The sequence below is a fragment of the Corvus kubaryi genome, unplaced genomic scaffold, assembly GCF_017639235.1.
Source record: "Corvus kubaryi isolate FWS band 111438036 unplaced genomic scaffold, C.kubaryi_AGA036_p1.0 126, whole genome shotgun sequence".
In the NCBI taxonomy this organism is placed as follows: Eukaryota; Metazoa; Chordata; class Aves; order Passeriformes; family Corvidae; genus Corvus; species Corvus kubaryi.
Window position 1 is genome coordinate 1542831 of NW_024580661.1, and position 22957 is coordinate 1565787.

General features: G+C 46.1%; 1 protein-coding gene across 1 annotated transcript in view; it reads left to right on the plus strand.

Annotated features, from left to right (window-relative positions):
• The window catches only part of PCDH15 (protocadherin related 15), a 506585-nt gene extending 484952 nt beyond the window's left edge, over window positions 1-21633 (plus strand). Inside the window, exons 16-22 of the mRNA XM_042021638.1 lie at window positions 594-733; window positions 11463-11484; window positions 12838-12876; window positions 13580-13653; window positions 14719-14851; window positions 15903-17315; window positions 19121-21633. Coding sequence (XP_041877572.1) covers window positions 594-733; window positions 11463-11484; window positions 12838-12876; window positions 13580-13653; window positions 14719-14851; window positions 15903-17315; window positions 19121-19672 — 2373 coding nt within the window. The 3' untranslated portion in view covers window positions 19673-21633. The remainder of the gene's footprint in view (window positions 1-593; window positions 734-11462; window positions 11485-12837; window positions 12877-13579; window positions 13654-14718; window positions 14852-15902; window positions 17316-19120) is intronic.
• The last annotated feature ends 1324 nt before the right edge of the window (window positions 21634-22957 follow it).

Genomic DNA, 22957 nt, shown 5'->3' on the forward strand with positions numbered 1-22957 from the left:
AAAAAAAAAAAAAACCCACCAAGACAAACAAACAAAAAAAAAACCCAAAAAAACCCAAAACAAACAAACAAAAAAAAGGACTTTTTTCAGGAAAAACTGTTCATTGAACAGAAATTTCCCAGCCAATTCCATTAAGAAAAAGGAGTTGTGAGTGGGCAAGGGGCAGTGGCATCAAACTGAAAGTGAGTAGGTTTGGATGGGATATTGGGAAGGAATTGCTCCCTGGGAGGGTGGGCAGGCCCTGGCACAGGGTGCCCAGAGCAGCTGGGGCTGCCCCTGGATCCCTGGCAGTGTCCAAGGCCAGGCTGGACACTGGGGCTTGGAGCAGCCTGGGACAGTGGAAGGTGTCCCTGCCCATGGCAGGGGGTGGCACTGGATGGGCTTTAAGGTCCTTTCCAACCCAAACCATTCTGGGAACTGGGAAGCTCTGGGATTCCACCAAAACAGAACAGGGAGCTGAAAAATCCAGGAGAAGATGATCACGTTACTACTTCGATGAAGACAAAATCCAGGGATAAACTGCAGGGCAAGAACGTAGAAAACTTCACATTTTGGCTTTACTGGGGGCATGTTTTGGGGTGTTCTGATGGGTGTTTCTCCTTCCTCCCGTGGCTCTCCAAAGGCGCCAGGCTGAGTGTGCCAAGACTGCGAGGATCCAGATGGCTCTGCCCGCAGGAAAACCGGCTGGAGCCACGGCCAACAACCTCTATGAGGAGCTTGGAGACAGCACCATGTGAGTATTCCTTGAGATCCATCCAGAAAAGCACTGCCAGGGCAACCTGGCATAGTGGGAGGTGTCCCTGCTCATGACAGAGGGTGGAATGAGATGGGCTTTAAGGTCCCTCCCAATCCAAACTGTTCTGGGATTCTGGGATTCTATGAAATCACTTCATGCAGTCTCTGTGCAAAAGGCTTTTCTTCATTCCCCAGCTGCTTGGGCTTCTCCAACATCCAGAAAAAGAAATAGGCTGACCCTGGATGGAGGGAAAAACCCAATTTAATCGTCTTGTAGTGCATGGCGGAACCTTTAAAAGGCTTCAGGTGGGCAAAAAGGTCTCACCAGATGGTTTTCCTAAGAGCAAGATCCTACAGCAGGTCATTGCTGCCAGGCTTGGATTCCTTGGCACATCCAGGCCAGCACTCCATATTTTCCAAAGCTGTTGAGTAAACACATCCAATAAAATTCATTCTTGTCCATTGCACACATACAAAATGATAATTCCCTGAAAACTGCTGCCCCAAATTCCCCATTTCCTGTAGTAAGAAGTGTTCGGTTTGTTGGGGGGTTTTTTGTTCTAGATTTAACCTGTTCAAATATCGAAATTAAAGGAACTATCAAGGCAGAGAAGCCCCTGGCAGCTCACTAAATGCATCTTTTACCTCTTACATGCTCATAAAATAATAATCTCGCAAGGCTGGCTCCCTTTTCATGCCTCTGTAAACCTGAAGTTGATGGACTCCAACAACAATTTAACTCGCAGTAGGAAAATATTCCAGCCAATTATTATTTGTCTGATACTGGGGGGGATGTTGATAGGCTTTGCCACACTTCAGCTCTGTTTATACTTGAAAACTGAGGAACGCTGATGAGCCCAGCTTTAATAATACTTGGAGCAGGTAGGGAATGAATGGGTGGTGGAAGTGAGGATTGCTCCGTTTTCAATCATCATTCGTTTTGCCACAGAAGTTGAAATTTTCCACCTGCTGTGCTGGAGTTTATAAAATGTCACAGGTCCATGAGAAGGCTTTAACTCTTGGACAACTGGGTGCAGTCTCTGCATGTGGAATAATTCCAGGGCTTGAGCTTTTCTGGATAAATAGGGGGCTGAAAAATGCTGGGAGCAGGAATAGCTTCTCCCAAGGGCTGAATTTTTGCCTTTTGCCTTTGTCAAGTTATGCTTGGGCAAGAAGGGAGGGAAAATGTGTGGAGTAAAGTTTTTTGGAATGGGAACACTTCTGTTTGTGAGTTACATCTGTACCCTTATGCAGGGGGGTGCCTGCTGGGTAAAATTCACTTTTTTTTTTTTAACACTAAACCAAATTTCTGCTGAAATTAATGATGTGATGCTAAACCCAGAAAAAGCCTCATTGTGCTTTATCTGCAAAGGTTTTTTTGGGGTTTAGTACTGCCCCAAAGAGGTGCCGGTTCCCAGATCTGCAGTGTTGACTTTGAGGCTTAGCTTTATGTAAATTTGGACAAAAAATAGTCTTTGTTGCACCAAAAAAGGTGCTGTAGTTGGAATATTTTCTCTCAGATGTCTTTGCGTACAACCAAGGCTTATTCATCATGCTGAGGAACTGATTAAACACAAAGATCCTTCAAAGATAAATCAAAATCCATAGGATTTTAAAGAAAATAACAGCCTTCAATAAATATAATTACAAATTAACTTTTTCTTTAAAAGTTTTCTCTTCTTTCTTGCCCGTTAAATACTTTACTGCAGGGCACAGGTATACCTTAGGAAATTCGTATTTGGGAAAAATCTTTTATTGCCATTTTTCATGAGTTTTAGTACAATATTCCCTGTTTTAGTTTTCCTAAGTCTGCCATCTTTCATTTGCAGTGTCTTGTTTGCTTTCTTTGGTGTTTATGGCAAATGAAATGGAACAAAGCTCTTTAGTTTTAAATCTGCCTTGTCTCACCATTTTCATTTTTCCCTGTCTTTGGATCCATAGGCATCAGTAAGTAAGCTTCTTTCATTGTCTTAATATTTGTAGCTGGTAGAAATTAGTTAATTTTCCTTCCAGCGATTCCCATCCAACCTTGCAAGGTGAAGCTCATGTTTTATTTGTCCATTGAGCAGGAAAGACATTTACTGGGAAGTTCAAATACTTCTGTGCTTCTTTATCCCTCTTCTTGGAAGTAGACAGAGGAAGGGTGATTGCTGAACTTGAAGGGCATTATTTCTAAAGCCAAAGGGTCAAAAAAAGCCAAAGCAACACTGAGTGCATGAACAGAAGTTTGCTGGGAGTTCATGGATTTATGGCTGAATTTAAACCTTCCTTGGCTATTAATTCCAGTGCCATGCAAGAACTGTAGAGTCTTTGAGTTCACAGAAACAGAACTCACTGCTCCTCAGTGATTGAAACAGCTTCACACAAACAGAAAAACATTGTGGGGTCACCTCAGCTCTTGGAGGCCTCATGTGGAGTGAGGAAGGAGCTGAGGAGCTTTTGAAATAATCTGCTCCAGTGGCAGAAAGGTGGTGGCACCTTGCATGAGCCTTCTGCTGGAGAGGCTCCTTCAAGTTCAGAGTCGCTGCTGCTCTCTCCTCTCAGTAGGTGCAGTGCTTGGCTGACCTCAAAGGTGGCTGCTGCAGAATTCAGAGTCACTTTATAGCTCAGGGGCCCAGCACAGGTGGGACCTGGAGCTGCTGGAGAGAGCATCCAGAGCTCCAGGATGATCAGAGGGATGGAGCAGCTCTGCTGGGAGGAAAGGCTGGGAGAGCTGGGATTGTTCAGCCTGGAGAGGAGAAGCTCTGGGGTGACCTCACTGGGGCCTTCCAGTGCCTGAAGGAGCTACAGGAAACACAGAGAGACCATTTCCAAGGGATGGAGTGCCAGGACAAAGGGGAATGGCTTCCCAGTGCCAGAGGGCAGGGCTGGATGGGATATTGGGAAGGAATTGTTCCCTGGCAGGGTGGGCAGGCCCTGGCACAGGGTGCCCAGAGCAGCTGGGGCTGCCCCTGGATCCCTGGCAGTGCCCAAGGCCAGGCTGGACATTGGGGCTTGGAGCAGCCTGGGACAGTGGAAGGTGTCCCTGCCCATGGCAGGGGGTTGGAGCTAGGTCATCTTTAAGGTCCTTTCCAATCCACACCCTGCTGGGATTCTCTAATTAGTGTAAAGTTAATTATTTGTATTCATTCTGCCCAGAGGAAGCCTTAGGCACACTCAGCTCTGGCAAACTGCAGTGCCTGGGGAGAGTTTATTCACTCCGTGGAGCTCTGCTGGGTGTTTTTTTGCAAATGGGAGAATGATCCCTGGATTCTGTACAGGAATTCCAGTCCTCCTGGCTCCCATGACCATTAGGAAGCTGGGGGTTCTCTGCCTGGGTGGTCCCCTGATCAAAACAAAAAACAAAAGTCACGGAACAAAAGTGTTTTGTTACGAAATACAGACCCTCAGGGGACTTTGACATCTTAAATAACTTAGAGGGAAATTAAGATCTCTCAATTAACTCCTTCTAGGTATTTAAATTTCTCTTCCAGTTTTGCTAGGGAATATTTAACCACCAGAGGTTAATTTTTCATTAATTTGGATTTAGTTATATTTTCTGAGCTATGAAACACCACCACCAAAACCCACGGAACGATGTGACCAAGAGGTCTAAAACTTCATCTTCCAACATTCACAGAATCATGGGAAACTCCTTTTTTTCCTCCTATTCCTTTGCCAAAATTCAAACTTTGGTAGAGACAAGGCTTAGGATTTTTAAGTCAGAACTTGTATGAAAATCCTGGATGTCTCTAAAACCAGTCTTAAATGCTATTTTAATTTGTGCAGGTAGATGAGATTGCTACTCATGCTGTACTTTAGCTCTGCCTGACACAGGCCCATATCTTAAATTTCTCACTGTTTGAGAGAAAAACAAGTTTCATTTCAGCCTGAGGTGAGCATTATTTAAAATAGGCCTCACAGGGCACTTTTCTAGCAGGCACTGCGGGGCATTTTAAAATACTGTTTATTTTCAAATCTGCTCAGAAGGTTGTGGCATTAAAAATATTTGAGGGGGGAGGTTAATGAGGGACTGGGAGGTGACAGGTGAAGTCCAGAAAGTGGTGACACCTCCTACTTTTGGTGTAGAAATTCGATGTAACCCAACCACAGCGATTTTTAACTGGGTTCAACGTGGTGAAGAGATGAAATTCAGACACACAAGAAATGAGATTCATTCACATATTGATACTTCGGGGATGTTTTGTGTCTCTGGGTGGATAGGGCACAATATTACCTGATAATTTGGAATTCTAGGAGGTCTTTTGAAGGAGACTTGGGTTTATTTTTGAACTTGCTAGTAGCTACGCAGCTTCAAATTAAAACAAGCAGCAGCTTGTTTTAATTTTCCTTCCTTCCCCCTTAAAGAAGATGCAAAAGTAAATGTCTTGCCCAGTAGTAGATGCGCTCCTTCTGTTGGGTTGTAGCTTGCTAGAAGTGATTTAATGGCTCTGCTTCATGTCATAAGTTCTTTTTTTCTCTCTCTCATAAGTACCTATGTCCATGCATGTTTCCTCACATGTGATTATCTTCTTTTCTTTCAAGTCTTTTTCTTCTCTACCATTTCCAACAAAGCAGGGGAAAAAAGTCAGTCTTAGAAGAAGGAGACCGACAGAGAGTTATAAGCAGCTTTGCTTCCCGTGCTATAGAGGCTCACAAGCAATCCAATATCAATGGATCCCTGAACAATAACCTCCCCAAATCCTCGAGTAACATCACTTTTTTGTCCGATGAGAACCCGCTAAGGACCCGAAACCCGTTGTACATGGAAGGTCCCCCTCAAAGCCCCGCTGCCGCAGGGTTCCTATGGAAAAGGAACAATGCTTTAGATACTCTTTCTCCTTCGAGACTGGTCTGGAGAGAGGCCTCTTTGGGGGGCAGCTACCGGGCGTGGACAGTGCCCACTCACCTGACCAGGAGACACACGCAGGGGTCCCTGGGTAGGCCGGTTATCATGGACCCCATCCAGTGGCAGCAGCAGAGACTCACGGCCAAGGAGGAAGGAGCTGAAAATCCGGATAGCAGTGACGATGTCAGCAGTCCACTCTTCCAAAGGATCAGTAGCCCCAAGCTGACTGTGAAGGAGAAGGCGAGGCAGTTCGAGGCGCTGCAGGAAATGAAGCAAGTGAGGTCTCCCGAAGTGAAATCCACGCGGTCGCCCACACACAGCGCCAGTGTCCAGGAGGGAGAGAATGCGCCAGAGCAGTCTCCCAAAAGTGTGGTGGCTTCTCCCCGCCTTCGCTCCTCCCCTGTGTCCTCTCCAACGCCTTGTGCTGAAGGAGTTGAAGCGGAGACTGCCGTGGTCCCCGCTGTAATCGTCACTCACCACGACGGCCCTGAAGAACATTCTCCTCCACCGACTCGCAAACCAACTCCTCCATCTTCTAGGATAAAGAAACCACTTTGCCAAAGTTTTCTAGCTCCTCAGACCAAAGAAGTTGTAGAAAGCATTCCAGACCCACCTAAAATTCCCCCACCCCCACCTCCACAGCTGCCGCCTCCACTGCCACCACCACCTCCATCCCCTCCTCTGTTGCCACCACATCCTCCGCCTCCACCTCCAGTTTCTCTTCCTCCTCCTCCTCCTCCTTCTTCTTCTTCTTCTTCTCCTCCTCCTCCTTCTTCTTCTTCTTCTTCTTCTTCTTCTTCTTCTTCTTCTTCCACTCCATCTCCTCTTAGCACGCAGCTGCTGTCCCCTGCCAAGCATTCCAAATCCCCTGCCAAACAGCCAGCTGTCCCCGCCCCGGCCACAGTGCCAGAGCCTCCTCCCCGCAGGGAGCTCAAAGGAATTCTTAAAAACATTCAGAATTTGGCCGCCATTGAGAAGTCGGTGGCCAACATGTACAGCCAAATAGACAAGAACCACCTGCTGCCCAAGCACGTCCCCAAGCTCAAACCAGCCCCGAGCCCGGAGCTCCCGACTCCAGAAGCCGCGGCCGAGCACAACCAGCAGAACGGGAACTTGAGCTGTGTTGTGGAGGAGCTGGAGAAACGCTTCCCCTCACAGTCTACAGCTCTGTAATGCTCATGGGTGGATGTTCCCTGCTTTCTTTGAGTGGGAGGACTCTAATGCAGCACACGGTATCTGCCTCAGACTCTCCAGGAATCCCGACTTTTCCCCCTTTTTCTGCTGTGCACCATGACTTCCCCACTCCCGATCCTAAATGGAGAGACGTTGTCTTTGCCGTTCACTCAAAAATTTGTGATATAAAATATAACTCTCCAAGTTGTTTTCTCAGAACTACATCTTGCTGGTTCTTAGTCTGTTTACTGGAAGTTCTTGGGGAAAACTGTCCATTTTCACCCAAAGCTGGGGCATAGATGGCAGTGGGCTCGATACTTCTTTAAGCAGCCTTCACTGTAGGTAACATCAGTAAGATTTTCCTGTAGCTGTGATTGGAATCTCTTGCTATGCCCATAAAATGCCCCACCTGGAAGGAATCTTCTGCCGCACATTGGGTGTCAAAGCAAGGAAGGCCTGGGAGCAGCAGGCTCAGCTTCGGTGAGCCGGGTTATTGGGTGGGCCTTGAGCAACCTGGGATGGTGGCCCTGGCCATGGGATGAGCTTTAAGGTCCCTTGCAAGCCAGGCATTCCATAATTCCATACTGCATCTCCTCCCTATTCTGGGGGCTCTGCTCTGCTGACGTTTTCTGGCAGCTCAGTTCCTATGTCCAGTGAGAAGAAAGGTTTGCTTTTGTTTCTCAGCAAACGTGGCTGTGTCCCCACTCCTGTTCTTCATCTTCTGCCTTCCATTGCATTTTTTTTTATATACTCTAACTGCATGTGAAAAGTTTTTATTTTGTAAATTCCTTTCATGTACAAAGCATTTGTTGTTTGTTTTTTATGATTGTGCATGTGCATGTTGTTGCTGTCTCTCTTTAATTTCCATGCTGGTCTGTCACGAGCTGAAACATCTCAATTAAACTGTAATAAAGTCACTCTGATTAGTATCACCAGGTGAAGGTTTTCCAAGTGCTTGTAAAAATCCACGCAATGTGGATTTACTTACCAACTTTTTTGCTCACAGGCATCTAAATCAGACCTTTACATAAAATATGTCGATTATAAATGTTTATGTAAAGTAAATTAGATTGTCCTTTAAAAAAATGGTAAGTAAAGGCAGTTTGGGTATTTAAATGCTTGGTTCAACTTTCAAGTTTCCTTTCAGTCCTTTACCAAAATCTGAAAAGTTTAAGATGAAAACTTTGAAAACCATGTTGGGAAAGGCAGATATTACCTAATGAAGCAAAACTAAAATGCCAGTTCGGTATCAGCGTTGCAATTCTGAGCACAAAGGTAACAAATTCTTTGTCAGGCTGTTTATCAGACTCAGCATTTCCATGGTGCTTGGCTTTTTCTCTTTTCTCCTGTTTTTATTGAAGTCTGCAGTTAGGACATGCGTGGATGCTTCAGTCAGAAGTTGCTCAAGGTAGTTCCTCACTTTTTGCCCCAGTGCCAAACTCCATGAACTCCATCCCACAATTTCTGCTGATCCATTAGAATTTTCCTTTACTTAAAACCCTTGTTGGGCTAGGCTGTAGGATCAAGGTAGGTGTAGGAGTAACTAAACATGTAAGGGGAGGGATTATCCATCCTATTTTTGCTGTAACAGAATCTGTGTCATTTATGGGATGTGCACAGTTTTGGTGCTCAGTTCTCCAAGGGTGGCACGACTGCAGTGTTATAATCAATTTCCCAAAGCTCAGCACCTATTAGGTAGAGAATTGTTAGAATTGAAGAGCCAGAGTGGGAATATGATTTAAATGTTTCCCTCTGTGTCCCGGCCATGCTCCTGGCAAGGGGACAGTGGGAAGAGGGCAGAGATGGGCATGAAAAAGTATCAGGCTGCTCATGTTCAGAGTGGATCAACCCCAAAGTCAGAAATTAAAATTGAAGTGCCCAAGTCCCACATTAGAGCTTGTAAAGAGCTGCTGTTGTGCAGCTCTTTACATCCCCAGTGAAATATGACACAAATAAGATGTGATTTTGTGGTCTGTAAGGTCACACAGCAGAAGTGGAGCTGTCGAGTCATTCACAGCATAAACTCCAACAGTCCAGTTTGGCTACAATTATTTGGGATGTTCCTTAAGAAGAAAGAGTGGCCATCACACAGAAGCTCCACTTTAAATATTAAATTTCATTGTTTCAGAAGGGTCTGGGAGGGGGTCATGGCATCAGCTCTTTACTGATGAGCAACATTTACTTTCTCCTTCTGGAAATCTTGATGAAGTTGAAAACTTTACAAAACTGGTTTCATTTTGTCTGGATATAACACAATCTTTGTTCTCCTGCTGGCTTTTTAAATAGTCTTTGTTAACAAAATGAATTTTATTAGACTGGGAAAGAGGAAAGAGGCTGTACCAGGGGAGTTCTGTCCCACTGAGATGTCTGGGTGCTGCAGAGGGAATTGTTTTAAACCAAAAGAGGAGGAGTTTAGATGAGATGTTAGGAAGGAATTGTTCCCTGGGAGGGTGGGCAGGCCCTGGCACAGGGTGCCCAGAGCAGCTGGGGCTGCCCCTGGATCCCTGGCAGTGTCCAAGGCCAGGTTGGACATTGGGGCTTGGAGCACTCTGGGACAGTGGGAGGTGGGTGGAGGTGGAAGAGGATGAGCTTTAAGGTCCTTTCCAACCCAAACCATTCCATGATCCCATGGTACTGCAGTTCTGCAGCGCTACGAAGGATTAGATCCAATATAGGAGTTGGTAGCAAGTTGAGCATCTGTAATAATTTCTATTTAGATATAATTTACCCCTCTCACATTGTCTGATTTGGTCAGTTGGGGTCTGATGTGACCCTTGATATAGCTCTCATTCTTTCATCGTCAGCTTGACGGGGCCAAGTCCTGAGCAGGAGCAGAGATGGCATCAGTGGAGAGCTCTTCCATGCAAAGCTGGAATTTCATCACAGTGTTATCATTACTCATCCTCCTTCCCAATTTGTTCTCTGCTCCAGCTCTGATCTGCAGGAAATCTCCATTTTAGGAGCCGGGGCAAACTGATAAGTAGTTGCTCCCTCTGAGTATCTGTAGTATTTGGGATTTGTGACGATTTTGCTTTAAATATGAAAACAGATCTAAGTTGTGGAAGAGCAAACACCTGCTGGGGTGTCAGGAATTGGGGAAATGCTGCTTTAGGCAAATCCCAGTCCCTTTAACCTCTTTCAGCAGTGAAAGGTCGGCACATCTTGTCCATGTGAGTTCATTCTGCCTTTGTCTCTCCCCTTAAGTACCAGCTCTGTGTTCTGGCTGTCCCGTTACCCCACATCCTCACAGGCTCCACGGCTTCGCTTCCCATTCCGCAGGGAAGATTTCCCTCTGACTGCAGCAAAGTCTGGCTGAGAACATTTCCCAGAAGCAATCCCTCCCTCTGTGGAGAGCTTTAATTCCTTCCTGGAAACAAATGATGTTGTTCTGACCTTTGTCTGTGTGCTAGAATAGATCCTGGTGCTGTATTGAGTGAATGGGTATTTTCTGTCTTTCGGGGACCTTTTTTTCCTTCTAATCATGGCCACACAAAACTACTCGAGCAATATCAGCAAAACTCAGCATGGTGCTATTTTTATGAAAGCTGAATTCCAAATTTAATTAGAATTGCTCATATTATGCTTTTAATCTGCAATATAGTGCAATTAAGAGTAATAGGCTTCCTTCTCCTCAGACTTCCTCTATCCAAAGATTGTTGTAGGCGATATGGAAACTAAATCCAGCGTTCCTCGAGTGGGCTTTGAAAAGTCAGATCATCTTTGGATGATAAATCTTCATTTCAGCTGGCCATGAGGTTTCTATTACATAGGCGACAGCATTAATTCAATGCTGATAATCAATTCCATGTGCTGAATATTAATAGGAAGATTTAGAGATGAGGATATTAAAGAATTAAAAGGATTTCTCTGGTCTTTATCATTTATTTAGTGTAATTAAAGACTTCCTCATGACTGCTGGCTGTGTCCTAGGATAAGCCTAACATAATTTTGAGCATTTACCCTTTCCTTCTTAAAAACCATAATACAAATAATCCAGACTTATCCTTAAGAAAAATTCAAAGGCCTAAATTGTTGTTCTCCAGTTTTGCTGAAGTCATTTCAATTTTCAGGCACAAAATGCGAAAATAGAAAACTTGATAGACATAAATGCATTGGTCATGCCCAGGAATGGCTCCAAGAAAATGAATTAAACCAACAATAAATTCCCAATAAGATCAGAAGCGCAAAGCCTGTGGCAAAATAAGCACAGATAGCAAAAAGAAAAAAGGAGATTTAACTCCCCCCTACTGAGCAAATGTTAGGAAAGGTGTAATTGGAATAATCATGTTGGTACAAGAAATTAGTAACACAAGCTCCAGGGCAACTCCTGATGGATGCAGAAAGTCCAGGAGTAGAAGAGAAGTTGTTTCACTGCTTGAGCAGAGGTGTGAGGGAACAGGGTTCCCTCCCAATCCCCCTTTCCATGTGCTGAGTCCCTTTGGATGCACTGGCTCTTGGGGATTGGGGATTTCTCCTCATCATTTCACAATCTAAAGCAAGAAAAGAGCCCTAAGCTTCTCCAGCCTTTCCCATGCAATGATCCCTGTGTACAGAGCAAACCCAAAGAAAACCATATTTGATGTTAGAGATGTGTATTTCTTTCCATGCTAATTACATTTCTAATTACATTCTCTTTCACCCCTCTCCAGCGAGAATGGCAATGTGCATCTTTGTGCAGGCTCACAGCATTATCCTAATTTATTTCTTTTCTTTTTCTGGCTTCTAGGCGAGGATATGCGCAGCAAGAGGTAAGGCTGGTGCCCAATCACCTTTAAAATGTTAATTACACCAACGTGCTTTTGCTGTGCAGCCCAAGAGTGTGGGCAGCAGGGGAGTGGGGGATTCCCCCCTTCTGCTCTGCTCAGGTGAGACCCCATCTGGAATTCTGTGCACAGTTCTGGTGCCTCCAACACAAGAAGGACATGGAACTGTTGGAGCAGGTCCAGAGGAGGCCACTGAGTTGCTGAGGGGACTGGAGCACCTCCCCTCTGGAGCCAGGCTGGGAGAGCTGGGGCTGCTCAGCCAGGAGAGGAGAAGGTTGTGTGGAGAGCTCACAGCTCCTTCCAGGGTCTGAAGGGATACAGGGAAACTGGAGAGGGACCCTGCAGCAGGAACTGGAGGGCCAGGACACAGGGAATGGGTTCACAGTGCCAGAGGGCAGGGCTGGATGGGAGATTGGGAAGGAATTGTTCCCTGGCAGGGTGGGCAGGCCCTGGCACAGGGTGCCCAGAGCAGCTGGGGCTGCCCCTGGATCCCTGGCAGTGCCCAAGGCCAGGCTGGACATTGGGGCTTGGAGCAGCCTGGGACAGTGGGAGGTGTCCCTGCCCATGGCAGGGGGTGGGATGAGCTGAGTTATAAGGTCCCTTCCATCCCAAACCACTCTGGGATTGTGTGTTGTGGAACTCCTGGGTACTGGGTGCTTTAGAGACCAGAAATTGAAAGTGATCCAAGAAGCTGATGAAGCATAGATCCCTTGGGGGCTGAGATCCATTGTGGCACGGGCGCGACCTCCAGCTCCGAGATTGCTGCTTGACCATTCCACGCCTGCTGTGTTTTCCAGTGTCACACCCAGTCACCTGGCAGGCAGGGATGGGGCTCCACGGACCTTCCCTGCAGCGCTCTGAGATCTGCTGCTCCTGCAGCATCACTTTGTCCAGCAATGAAACTCAGGGAGAAGAGTTTCCTTCAGAACAATCTCATTCAATAATTGGAAAGTTCTCCAAAATACGTTTCTATCATAAAGGCTGATATTTGCTGATTTTTTTTCTCCCTTTGCACAGCTGGTTTGTGTCTCTTAATTCAGACAGAGAATTTGGTTCTCTTGGCCTCTGGTAGAAGTTCTTGAGTTAAATATTTCAGACAATCATCACAAAAACTGGGAATTTGATTTTATATTTAGGCAAAAGAAATGGTGGGCTGTAAAGGGATTTTACTGCAGCAGGTGCTCTGTGTTCTCACAGGGTATGGAAGTATCCAGCTGCCTGCCATAAAAAAACTTTAAAGGACCTGTGGTTTCAGCATTTATTACTAATCTTAGACACCAATCACCTGCACTTTAATTGTTGCTGCCTAATTAACCTCCTTCTCATTTTCTCTTGTAGCAACAGCAGTTGCTGAGACCTTCTCTTCTCAGACCAGAGGTACCACTATTTTTCATTCCTTAATTATTCTATAAGTTTTGAAATGGCTTTTACATCATTCTCTAATGAAAACTCGTCTGGCTCAGGTAATTTTTCCCCCTAGCTCTTCCATAAAAAGTAAAGTTCTGGCATTGTAAGCCCAGTTATGTTATTTTAATTAAATACCTTAAATTTACTGCGTCTTGGTACTTCCAAGGCCAGGTTGGACAGGGCTTGGAGCAGCCTGGGATAGAGGAAGGTGGGACTGGATGGGCTTTAAAGTCTCTCCCAAACCACTCAGGGATCTGTGATTTTCCCCATGAGCATCTTACAGTGGCTCACACGGGCTTCATCCCACAGTTCCAGATTCTCAGACAGAATTATTTCATTGCTCTCCAACTGCCATCTGATTTTTTCCGAGTGTCAGTCAGCTGCTGATGGATTATTGCAGCTGGAGCTGAGCTGAGCAGTTGGTGCTGGAAGCTTTAGCATCTTGCTGTGCAGTGCAATTGCAAACCTTTCTATTTCCAATCTTTTAGCCCCAAAATTGTTTCCAGAATAAGCAGTAAAAGCCAGAGTGAGACATTGCTATTTTTGTGCTACAGGATGGGGATCATTTTTGCAGTCAGAAGAAGTAATTACATCATAAGGAATAATAATATCAGTAATTACATTTGGGCCTTTTTCACACTGTTTGCACTCAATCAGTGTTTCTCTTTTCCAGGAGTTAAGTATGGAGTCTGGAATTGATCCGGGGCAGGAATACTACGGCCAGGATTACTACAGTTACGAGCATGGGTATAGTTCCATTTTTCCTCTTTATTTCTGAAAGTGCTGCTTTTCCAGGCTGGTGATGTTTATTATTCCAGCAGTTAATCGTGGGACCTCCCTTCACCTCAGGATGACTTTAATCTTTGTGTCCACAAAGGCGGGAACAGACAACAAAACTCTTTGCAGAGGTTAAGGGGGTATTTGATAACTCCCTGCTCCTTTAGTAATGGCATTTTCCCCTTGCAGAGTGCACAGCCCATCTCTCAGGCTGGCTTTACATCCTTTGTGTGTGTATTTCTGCTTTCTGGGAGATTAATTTCCATCACCTCCTCCCCTCCTGAGTTCAGGTATTAATCCTTTCTTCTCCCAGTTCCCACCCAGCCACTGGCCTTTTAAATTTCCCTCAAAAAACACCATCCTGCCTCGTGGCCTTTTAAATTTCCCTCAAAAAACACCATCCTGCCTTGTGGTATTTTGAATTTCCCGCAAAAAACACCATCCTGCCTCGTGGCCTTTTAAATTTCCCTCAAAAAACACCATCCTGCCTTGTGGTATTTTGAATTTCCCGCAAAAAACACCATCCTGCCTCATGGCCTGTTAAATTTCCCTCAAAAACTGCCATCCTCTCTTGTAGCCTGTTATTTTCCTTCAAAAAATGCCAACCTGCGTTGTGGCCTTCTGAATTTCCCTCAAAAACCCCATCCTGCCTTGTTCTGATAAAGCCCATCGGACTGCAGGCTCTTCAGGAATTACCTGGCATTCTCCAGAACTGATCCCAGGGAAGCTGCTCTTTCATTCCATGGTTATTAAGAAAGATCCCCCCAAAAACTCAGGTGTATTGAAGGAAGGTTGATGCACTTAGTGGGGTCTTGACTGATCCAACAGACCTCAAAATTCAGGTCGCCCTGAAGGGCTTGTGCCCATTGGAACAGGAGGTTTGGGATTTGGTTGCCGCTAAGGAAAGAAGGGAGAGGGAAACACAAGGAAAGCCGTTCCCATCCCTCTGGATGTGAATGTGTGCACTGATGGCTGCGTGATGAGAGGTGTGAGCCCATTTGGGCCCACCCTGAGGAGCTGTGGTGTCCCTGGCAGGTACGAGCTGCCGCAGTACGGGAGCCGCCGGCGCCTGCTGTCCCCGTCGGGGATGTACGACGAGTACGGCGAGGTCGTGGTGGAGAGTGATGGTGGCTACTACTACAGTCCCCACGGGCCAGCAGCAGAGGAGGTAAGGAAGAGACTCTGGAGGGCTCCTTCTGTCCCTGCAACTGCTTGAAGGGCCACCAAGCCTCATCAGGTGTACACTGGAATTGGTTAGAATTAGGTTTTTTATAGATCAGTGTTAAGCATTGTTGGCCCTTCTGAGGGCCTGTAAAGTTTGCCAGCATAAAATTCCTTTTCGTTTTCTAGGCACAAAAAGGAATTGCTGAGTTTCATCTGGTTTTAGTTCAAAGAACAATCCACTTAGACTTAGGTAATTCATATCATTACCAAATGAGGAAACCTTCCAGTATTTGAAGGGGCCTACAGGGAAGCCGGAGAAGAACTTCAGCAGGAACTGGAGTGACAGGACAAGAGGAATGGCTTCAGACTGGAAAAGGGAAAATTTAGATGGGATACTGGAAAGGAATTGTTCCCTGGCAGGGTGGGCAGGCCCTGGCACAGGGTGCCCAGAGCAGCTGGGGCTGCCCCTGGATCCCTGGCAGTGTCCAAGGCCAGGCTGGACATTGGGGCTTGGAGCAGCCTGGGACAGTGGGAGGTGTCCCTGCCCATGGCAGGGTGGCACTGGATGGGCTTTGAGGTCTCTTCCAACCCAAACCATGCTGTGACTCTGTGAGTCCATTACTGATATTCCTCTGACTTTTCAAGGAAAAAAACGGTACCTAAACTCATTTGTCATAAAGTTCACAATGAAAACCAAAAAAATAGGAAATGTCAGTGGTAATCAGAAGAAAGTCAATATGTTTATTTTGAGAAAAAAGTTCAATTTTTATAAATGCCAGATCTTAATCCACTATTAAATGAGAAGAGAGAACATTTCAGTGTTTTCCCCATTTCAGAGTAAGGTAGTTGTGCACTTCCAGCCCATTCTACAACTCCCTAAAACTCTAAAATTCCAAAACATTCCCCATAACTTTGTTAAGAAAACTTCTAAACCAGGTAAGTTCATTTTGATGCTGGGAAATAAATGTTGCATCTATTCCTACCCTATTTTAGGATACAGGTTTTCATAATAACTCTCTTTCAAGTGGTAATCAATTGATTTTCATAATTTGCAGGGCATGAGTCCAGTCAGAGGCCCTCCCAGCAGAGGGATAAGCCAGGCAGCAGGGCCTCAAATGGAAGGGAGACCTGTAGGTGTTGGGATGGACCTCAGCCGTGGTCCTGGAAGAGGATTTAGGAGCAGCCAGGGAAAAAGGAGGCTAAAGGGAGTGATGCATTTAAGTCGTGTGGCAGTCAGTGCCCACAAACCTGTAGGAAGAGCTGAATCTGCTCGTTCCCGGTGGAAGAGAGCAAAGATATTCCCGATGATCCTGCAGAAAGTGAAAGGTAGGAAAGATTCCAGCTATGCCAAGCTGCTGTCGGCTCGCCAAGCGGACGGGGACAAACCCATGATGATCAGGGGAAGCTACTTCCAGAAATCCACGGATGACAGGCCCTCCATGAGGACACTAAACCACGTGTTGAAGCGCATCAGCGTCTCCAGGAAATTCCAGGAGGGCCTTGGCAAGGATTTGGCGCGTGGAGAGGAAGGGTCTGAAAGGGAGGAAGCCAAGTCGGGGGTTTCGATCAGTATCACGGCAGACAGCGAGCAGGAGGACAGCGACTACGAGAGGAGGACGAGGAGGAGGAGGCGCACCTCGGATGAGTCCTCTGAGAAGAGCAGCAGCTCTGGCTCCGAGTCGGAAGACAAAGACTACTTGAAAATAACCCTGGATCAGGATGAGGCCACGGAAAGCACCGTGGACTCGGATGAGGAAACGGGGGATTTGGGGGATTCCGATGACGAGTCTGAATCCAGCTCCAGCAGTGAGTCAGAGGAGGACTCGTCAGAAGAGGACGATGATGAGGAAGACTCTGAGAGCGATGAAGATGGCAGCATGTCCAAGAGCTCATCCTCACAGAGCTCCTACAGCAGGACCAGTGAGTCCAGCAGCAGGAGAAGCACGGAAATGTCCAGTGTGAAAAGCTGGGCAGGCAGCTCCCGTGGCAAACGCTCCAGCCAGAAATCCGTGAGCTCTACCACCTCAGGTAGCGACAGGGACACGAGCTACAGGAGAACCTCAGGATCCAGCTACAAGAGCAAAACCTCCTCTGCCAGCGTGGAAATAGAGGACACCATAGAAGAGGTGTCAGAAGAAGAGGAAGAGGCAGAGGAGACAGCAGATAACTCAAACAGGGTGGATTCTAAAACTGCCAAGGCAAAAGCTGCTGCTGCTGGAGAGGGCAAGGGAGGACAATCAGCTGTTCCTGGTGAGGAGAGCGAGGAGGAAAGTGCAGAGGAGGTTGATCCAGAGGACAGTGACAGGGAGGACACTGCCAGTAAGAATGAATCTTCTTGCCTAGACAGTGAAATCAGCACGACTTCCAAAGGTACCACAGGGGCAAAAAGCTCAGGCAGTGCCACGTCGGGGAACACCACCACGTCCCCTGGGACTGAGACTCAGAGCTCTGACACCAACAGGAAAGGAGCGAAATCACAGAAAAAGGTGTCCCAGGAAAGCAGCCAGTCCCAGGGTACTGGAACTGCGGAGTCAGAGGCCACGGGTGACTCCACCTCCTTCTAAAGAGGAGTGACAGTAGGTGATGGTTTGCAGTGAGGAGTGCCTTTGCTTGCTGTGCCTTCAGTGTGGTCTTTCCTAAGCGATGCTCACGGGCTGCAGACAGCCAAAAGGAGAGGGCAAAGCTTATTGATCCAGCATTTCACTGTCCTTGGGAGAGAACTGTGGAAAACCAACCTTATTCCAGCCCTGTGGATATATACATATTAAAAAATTATGTATATACACATACACACACTAGAGGTATACTGTCATAGATGTAGAAAGTTCAGTTTTCATGGAGCAATGAAACATGGGATTTAGGAATGAGGAGGAGGATGTAAAGATTTTAAAGTCATCCATGTTTTCATCTTAGACATTAATGCCATATAATAACACGTGCTAATCTTCAGGTGAGTTCTCTGCTGTCATGGTCAGCTCTGTTTGCAGGGAGGACAAGTGGAATTGCAGCAAAACAACATTCCCAAAATTGCAGGGGATAACTGGGAGAGCTGGGATTGGGCTGTTTTCTGGATCACAGGATTCAGGTTACAAACACCAGTGATGCACGAGCCGGGAATGCTGAGGCAGGAGGACCAAGTGAGCTTGGTCAGGAGAGGAAATGGATTACATTTCCCAGCCTCTGCCCTTCCCACCTATCACCGTACAGTGGTTTTGTTTTATTTTATTTTGTTTTGTTTTATTTTATTTTATTTTATTCTATTCTATTCTATTTTGGTTTTATTTTATTTCATTTCATTTCATTTCATTTCATTTCATTTTTTATTTTGTTCAAACATCTCTTTGAACTAGATCCATGATCACTGACCTGCCCCTTTGCATCCCCACACAGCACAGCGTTGTAGCTGCACACAGTGTTTTAAAGTAAATCCCACTTAAACCAAGCAGGAATAGATCCGCTGGAATATATCCATGTGAAGAACATTGTCTCTCTTTGCCAGGAACAATAAAATAGGCATCTAAGTAATTTTTACCAAGTGTGACTTCTCAAAACCTTAACATTTATCACCTATTTGTACCTTGCATGATTTTCTTTCTCTCAAAACTGGCTTTTCTCTTGTTCCTGTGTGTGTTTTGTAGTGGGGGTTAACCGTGATGGCATCTTAGTGTTTGAATTACTCATTCAAGAAGGGTAATAGTTCTTTTCAGTGTGCTGCAAGGAGGCATTTCTTTTTAAAAGATCAATTATAAATTATAATACCTAGTGGGGGTTGTGTGCTCACCACAGAGGGATTACTGCTGCTACAAAGTCACAGCAGTGTGGCACTTGTTTGCATTAATTCTTAAAAAAAATACGTAAGTTATATAAACCTAAAATCTGGTTTCTCCACTGTCTTCCCGAGCATCCCACCTGCCTGGAATATTTACAAAGCCTTACACGGAGCTGTTCTGTTTTTTAACCAGCCAGTTTTGCCAGCGCTCTGCCTGAGAATTTCCCTGGTGTATGTCGCGGGATTTTCTCTGCTGGATGTGTGGTGCACACAAAGCAGAGCTGCCCAGTGCATGGAATTCACAATGCAAGGGAAGAAAACTTCCAAGGCCTTCCTAGAGTTTATACCTTGGAGTGGTTTCTTAAAAGGATCTCTCACACAGTGGCTTCCTCCTCAGTGCAAAACTAATAGAAATTGATGAGTTACTAATTAATTAACAGAAAGGGCAGGGAAATGAAGAAACAGTGCTGGGTTGTCCTGACACTTCTCTTTGTTGTCCAACAGTGGGCCAAAAAGAAGAGGATCAAGTTGGTGGTGGACCCGGAGTACGAGACCAGCTCCACGGGCGAGGAGAGCGCTCCCGACCCCAGCCAGAGGAGCCGGATGAGCACCCCCGGCGTCCAACCCAGCGGCAACGGCAACGTCTACATCGCCCAGAACGGCTCCGTGGTGCGCACCCGCCGCGGCTGCCTCGGCAACAACCTCAAAGTCACGTCCCCGGTGAGGCTGGGGAAGCAGTTCAAGAAGCTGGACAAGCTGGCGGTGACGCACGAGGAGAGCGTCCCGCTGAACACGTTGTCCAAGGGACCGTCCCCAGGCGACAAAATGAACTCCAGGCCGTGCAGTGTCTCCTTTTCCTCTACTATAGGGGCCGAAAATGCAGTGACAAAGGCTGGGCCGGCCAAACTGAAAAGCACAGATGAGCAGGAATCGGTTGTTGACCACGAGGATGTCAAGGAGCCCTTGGAGTCGCACAGTGAACACACACAGTCCGACGAGGAGGAGCTCTGGATGGGCCCTTGGAACAACCTCCACATACCAATGACAAAACTGTGATTTTAGTTGATTTTTTTAGTTTCATTTTTACTTCGGTTTATAATAAACTGCGCTTTTTATTGTCACCCAGGGGCAGACGTACGGAGTTTGTATGGTGCACATCCGTTGTCCACGACAAACGGCACGCTTTAAAATTCCCAGACAAAATTTGCACTCACATTTGGACCGATCCATTGTCCTCCCCAGTTCTGACAGGCTCCCATCTCACTAAACACTACTTGGTTTCGATTAATGAGTTCTTTTTGGATCTGGAGTTCTTGTTTAATAAACAGTAAACTACTAATAAATGCACAGCCCCCTTTGGTTTAACCCTCCAGACAGTTCTATACCTGCCTGGCTTTGTTTTTCTGTATGGTACTTGTGGCTCTACTGTCTAGATTTGGCAATTGTCTGTTTATGGTCAAGATTCATATCCAGAGCTCTGCCTTCTGACCTCAGAGTAATAAATTCAAAATAAACCTATCCAAGTCAATGGAGCAAATCCTCGGCTGCTGCTGAAATTTGAGTCCCAATTCCAAAGTCAGAGCAATTTATGCAAACAATGCCCAGATGGCAGTTACGGAATCAGAATTCCTGACATTACAGTGCTGCCACTTAGAAAAGTGCAAGAGAAGCTGAAATAAGATAAAAATTGCAACGAGGAAGGCAATGTGTAGCAATTAATCTTATTCAGAGCTACCTGGCCATGGTTTGTTCATTTTCTTTTGTAAATTAGCTTGTTCCAATTTTCTTCTCCAGTCAATTTTTCATCTTTTCATCTCTTCCCCCATCAGTTCTGTTTGCTTCTTTCCACAACCTTTAGGTGCAGTTTTTATGCTCCATCAGTAATTGTCATCCTATGGCTGTGTTCCTCTGGAATAAAGCAGGATGATCCACGAGCTTGTGTGATAGTGGGAGGCACTAAAGAGTAATTAATGGGAAGAGGATGGATCCATTCCCAAGCCCAACTGGCTGCTGGGTTAAGTAGTGCCATCACCATTCCACTTTGATCACTTTGAACACAAACCTGCTGCAAAGACAAATGGATCCCACAGGGAAGAGGAGAAAGAGGGAGTATTTTGTGAGGTTAACATGCACAGAGAGATCTGGGAAGGGCAGAGGGTCTCAGGACACACACACATAGAGTTGTTCCAAAATTTTAGTACTCATTACATGTGAAATACACGACAAATTTGGGAACCTGGTTACAGCTCCTGCTTTTACCTCGAAGTTTTGAGTGTGCTGTGTCCCAGCTTGGGCAGGGAGCTGAGAATTGTCACTGTTTGTTGTCACCACCACCCAAAAAAGACAAAGCAAAGCGGTTTTCTCCAGTGTGAAGCAGCAAAGGCAAAAAGCAGAACCACGTTCACACGAGAAAAGTGTCCTGTTGTGTTGTGCAAACCTTTCCGGGGTAAGACCAAACCAATCGTGAGAACAACCTGGATTCCTCTGGAAAGATTGGAAGAGCCAACAGATGAATGTGTGTAATTAATAAGGAAGGGATTGGCATCACCACTCTCTCCCCGTTCCACAGCTGAGGCCTCACCACGGGGTCTGGCTGAGGACGGATCCGCTCTGGCGGTGAAAGGACTTTGTGCTGCTGGGGCTCTGTTGGTTTTCCCTTTGCCCAGGGAAATCCCTGGGAGTGTCTGTCTTTGGGAGCTGTCTGCGTGTGGTGTCCATGTGACCTCTCTGTCCAATACCTCCTCCTCAAGCTGAGCCTTCTGACCAAATATTCTGAGCAATGGTGCTTGTTTTTAGGCATGAGAAATGCACTGTAGCCTCTCACACGTGGGAAAAACAGAACACCAGGAGTTTCTTTTCCCCAATTCCTTTTTCTTGGCACATTTGCACTTGGGACCGGAGCTAAAGCAGCTGTTTGGAGTTTAGCTGGAGGCTGGACATACAGATAAGACTGATGGAAGAAAGAAAAAAAAATCTATTCTTTGAAATAACGAGTAAAGTGTTATATTTTAATCCTGTTTAAGACACTGTTATTATTTCACTGCCTCACTTTTTATTGCAGAGTCTCTCAGTTCTGTCCTTAATATTCGTTAGGGTTTTTAGAGAAACGCTTTCTCCCAGTTTTCTGAGGGAAAAAGAAGTTGTTTCTTTATTTCTAGAGCAACTACAGCAGCTGTAGCTCTGGGAAGGATGCTGGGGCTGGACACCAGTGGTCAGTAGTGCTGTCCATGCTTATCCAAGGGAAATCTCTTCCCCACCAGCTCCTTTGTGCTGTCCAGGTGCTCAGAGCATCTCCCACAGTGCAGAGATCAGAAATCCCACCTTTTTTTCAGCAATGGGGGGCTGCGTTGTCTAAAATTAACTCAGTTTTAGCTGAACCTTCAAAACTGGGAACACTTTGGGGAAATCTTTCTTGGGTGCACAAGATTTGGGGGGTTGGGGGAGGGGTATTTTTTTTCTCTTTTGTTTTGTGGTGGTGTCATTCTGTCAATTAATACAGAATTCCAGCCTTTGCTTTCTGGGGATGCCATTCCATGAATAACTCCAGCTTTAGGCCGTGAGCAGGCGCTGGCAGCCAGAACAAACAGCAGGAACCTCACAGATTGATCCAGTAAAAAAAAAAACCTTTTATTTCCCTTTGGGAAGCGAGGCATTAGCACAGCTTTGGATGCAGGGAGCAGAATTCCGGATTTGTGCCTTGGGATGTAATTTACAGCTATTTAAGCACCGAAATTTGTCAGGCTGAGGCAAGGCACGAGCAGCTTCCCCTGGGTGGCAGAAGCACTCGCTGGCTGGCGGATCAAGGTGATAATCACCCCTCCTGCCACTGGTTTAATTCCTACACTCCTTCAAGCAGCATTTTGTGGCTTAGCACAGCTCCTGCTACATTTTCACACCAGGGAAGATCCAAATGAGGAATTTTGGGGCTGCAGAAGGGCAGTGCAATTCCCACTGGGGAGGGGAAAAGGAAAGCAAGGTGGAAAATGGAATATTTCTATTTTCTCCCTTGATTAAGTATTTACTACTATAAAGAAAGGCTCACAGATCTATCAGGGACCTGTTGGGAAATAAAATATGAATATTAAAATATTTCTGTATCAATGGTGGGGAGTCCCTGCAGCCAGGATTTGGAGTGAGGGAAAGGGCAGCGTGGTTGTGATGGGTGACAAGTGTCTGTCTGCTGGCAGAAATGTCCCAGCATGGTACCTCAGCATCCTCCCATCACAGCCTGAATCCTGCCAGACCCTGGAAAACACTCAGCAAAGTGGAAAAGTGATTGGGGAGAAAAAATAAAAGTGATTTTTTAGCAAATGGTGGAAAAACTCCCAGTGGGAATGGGCT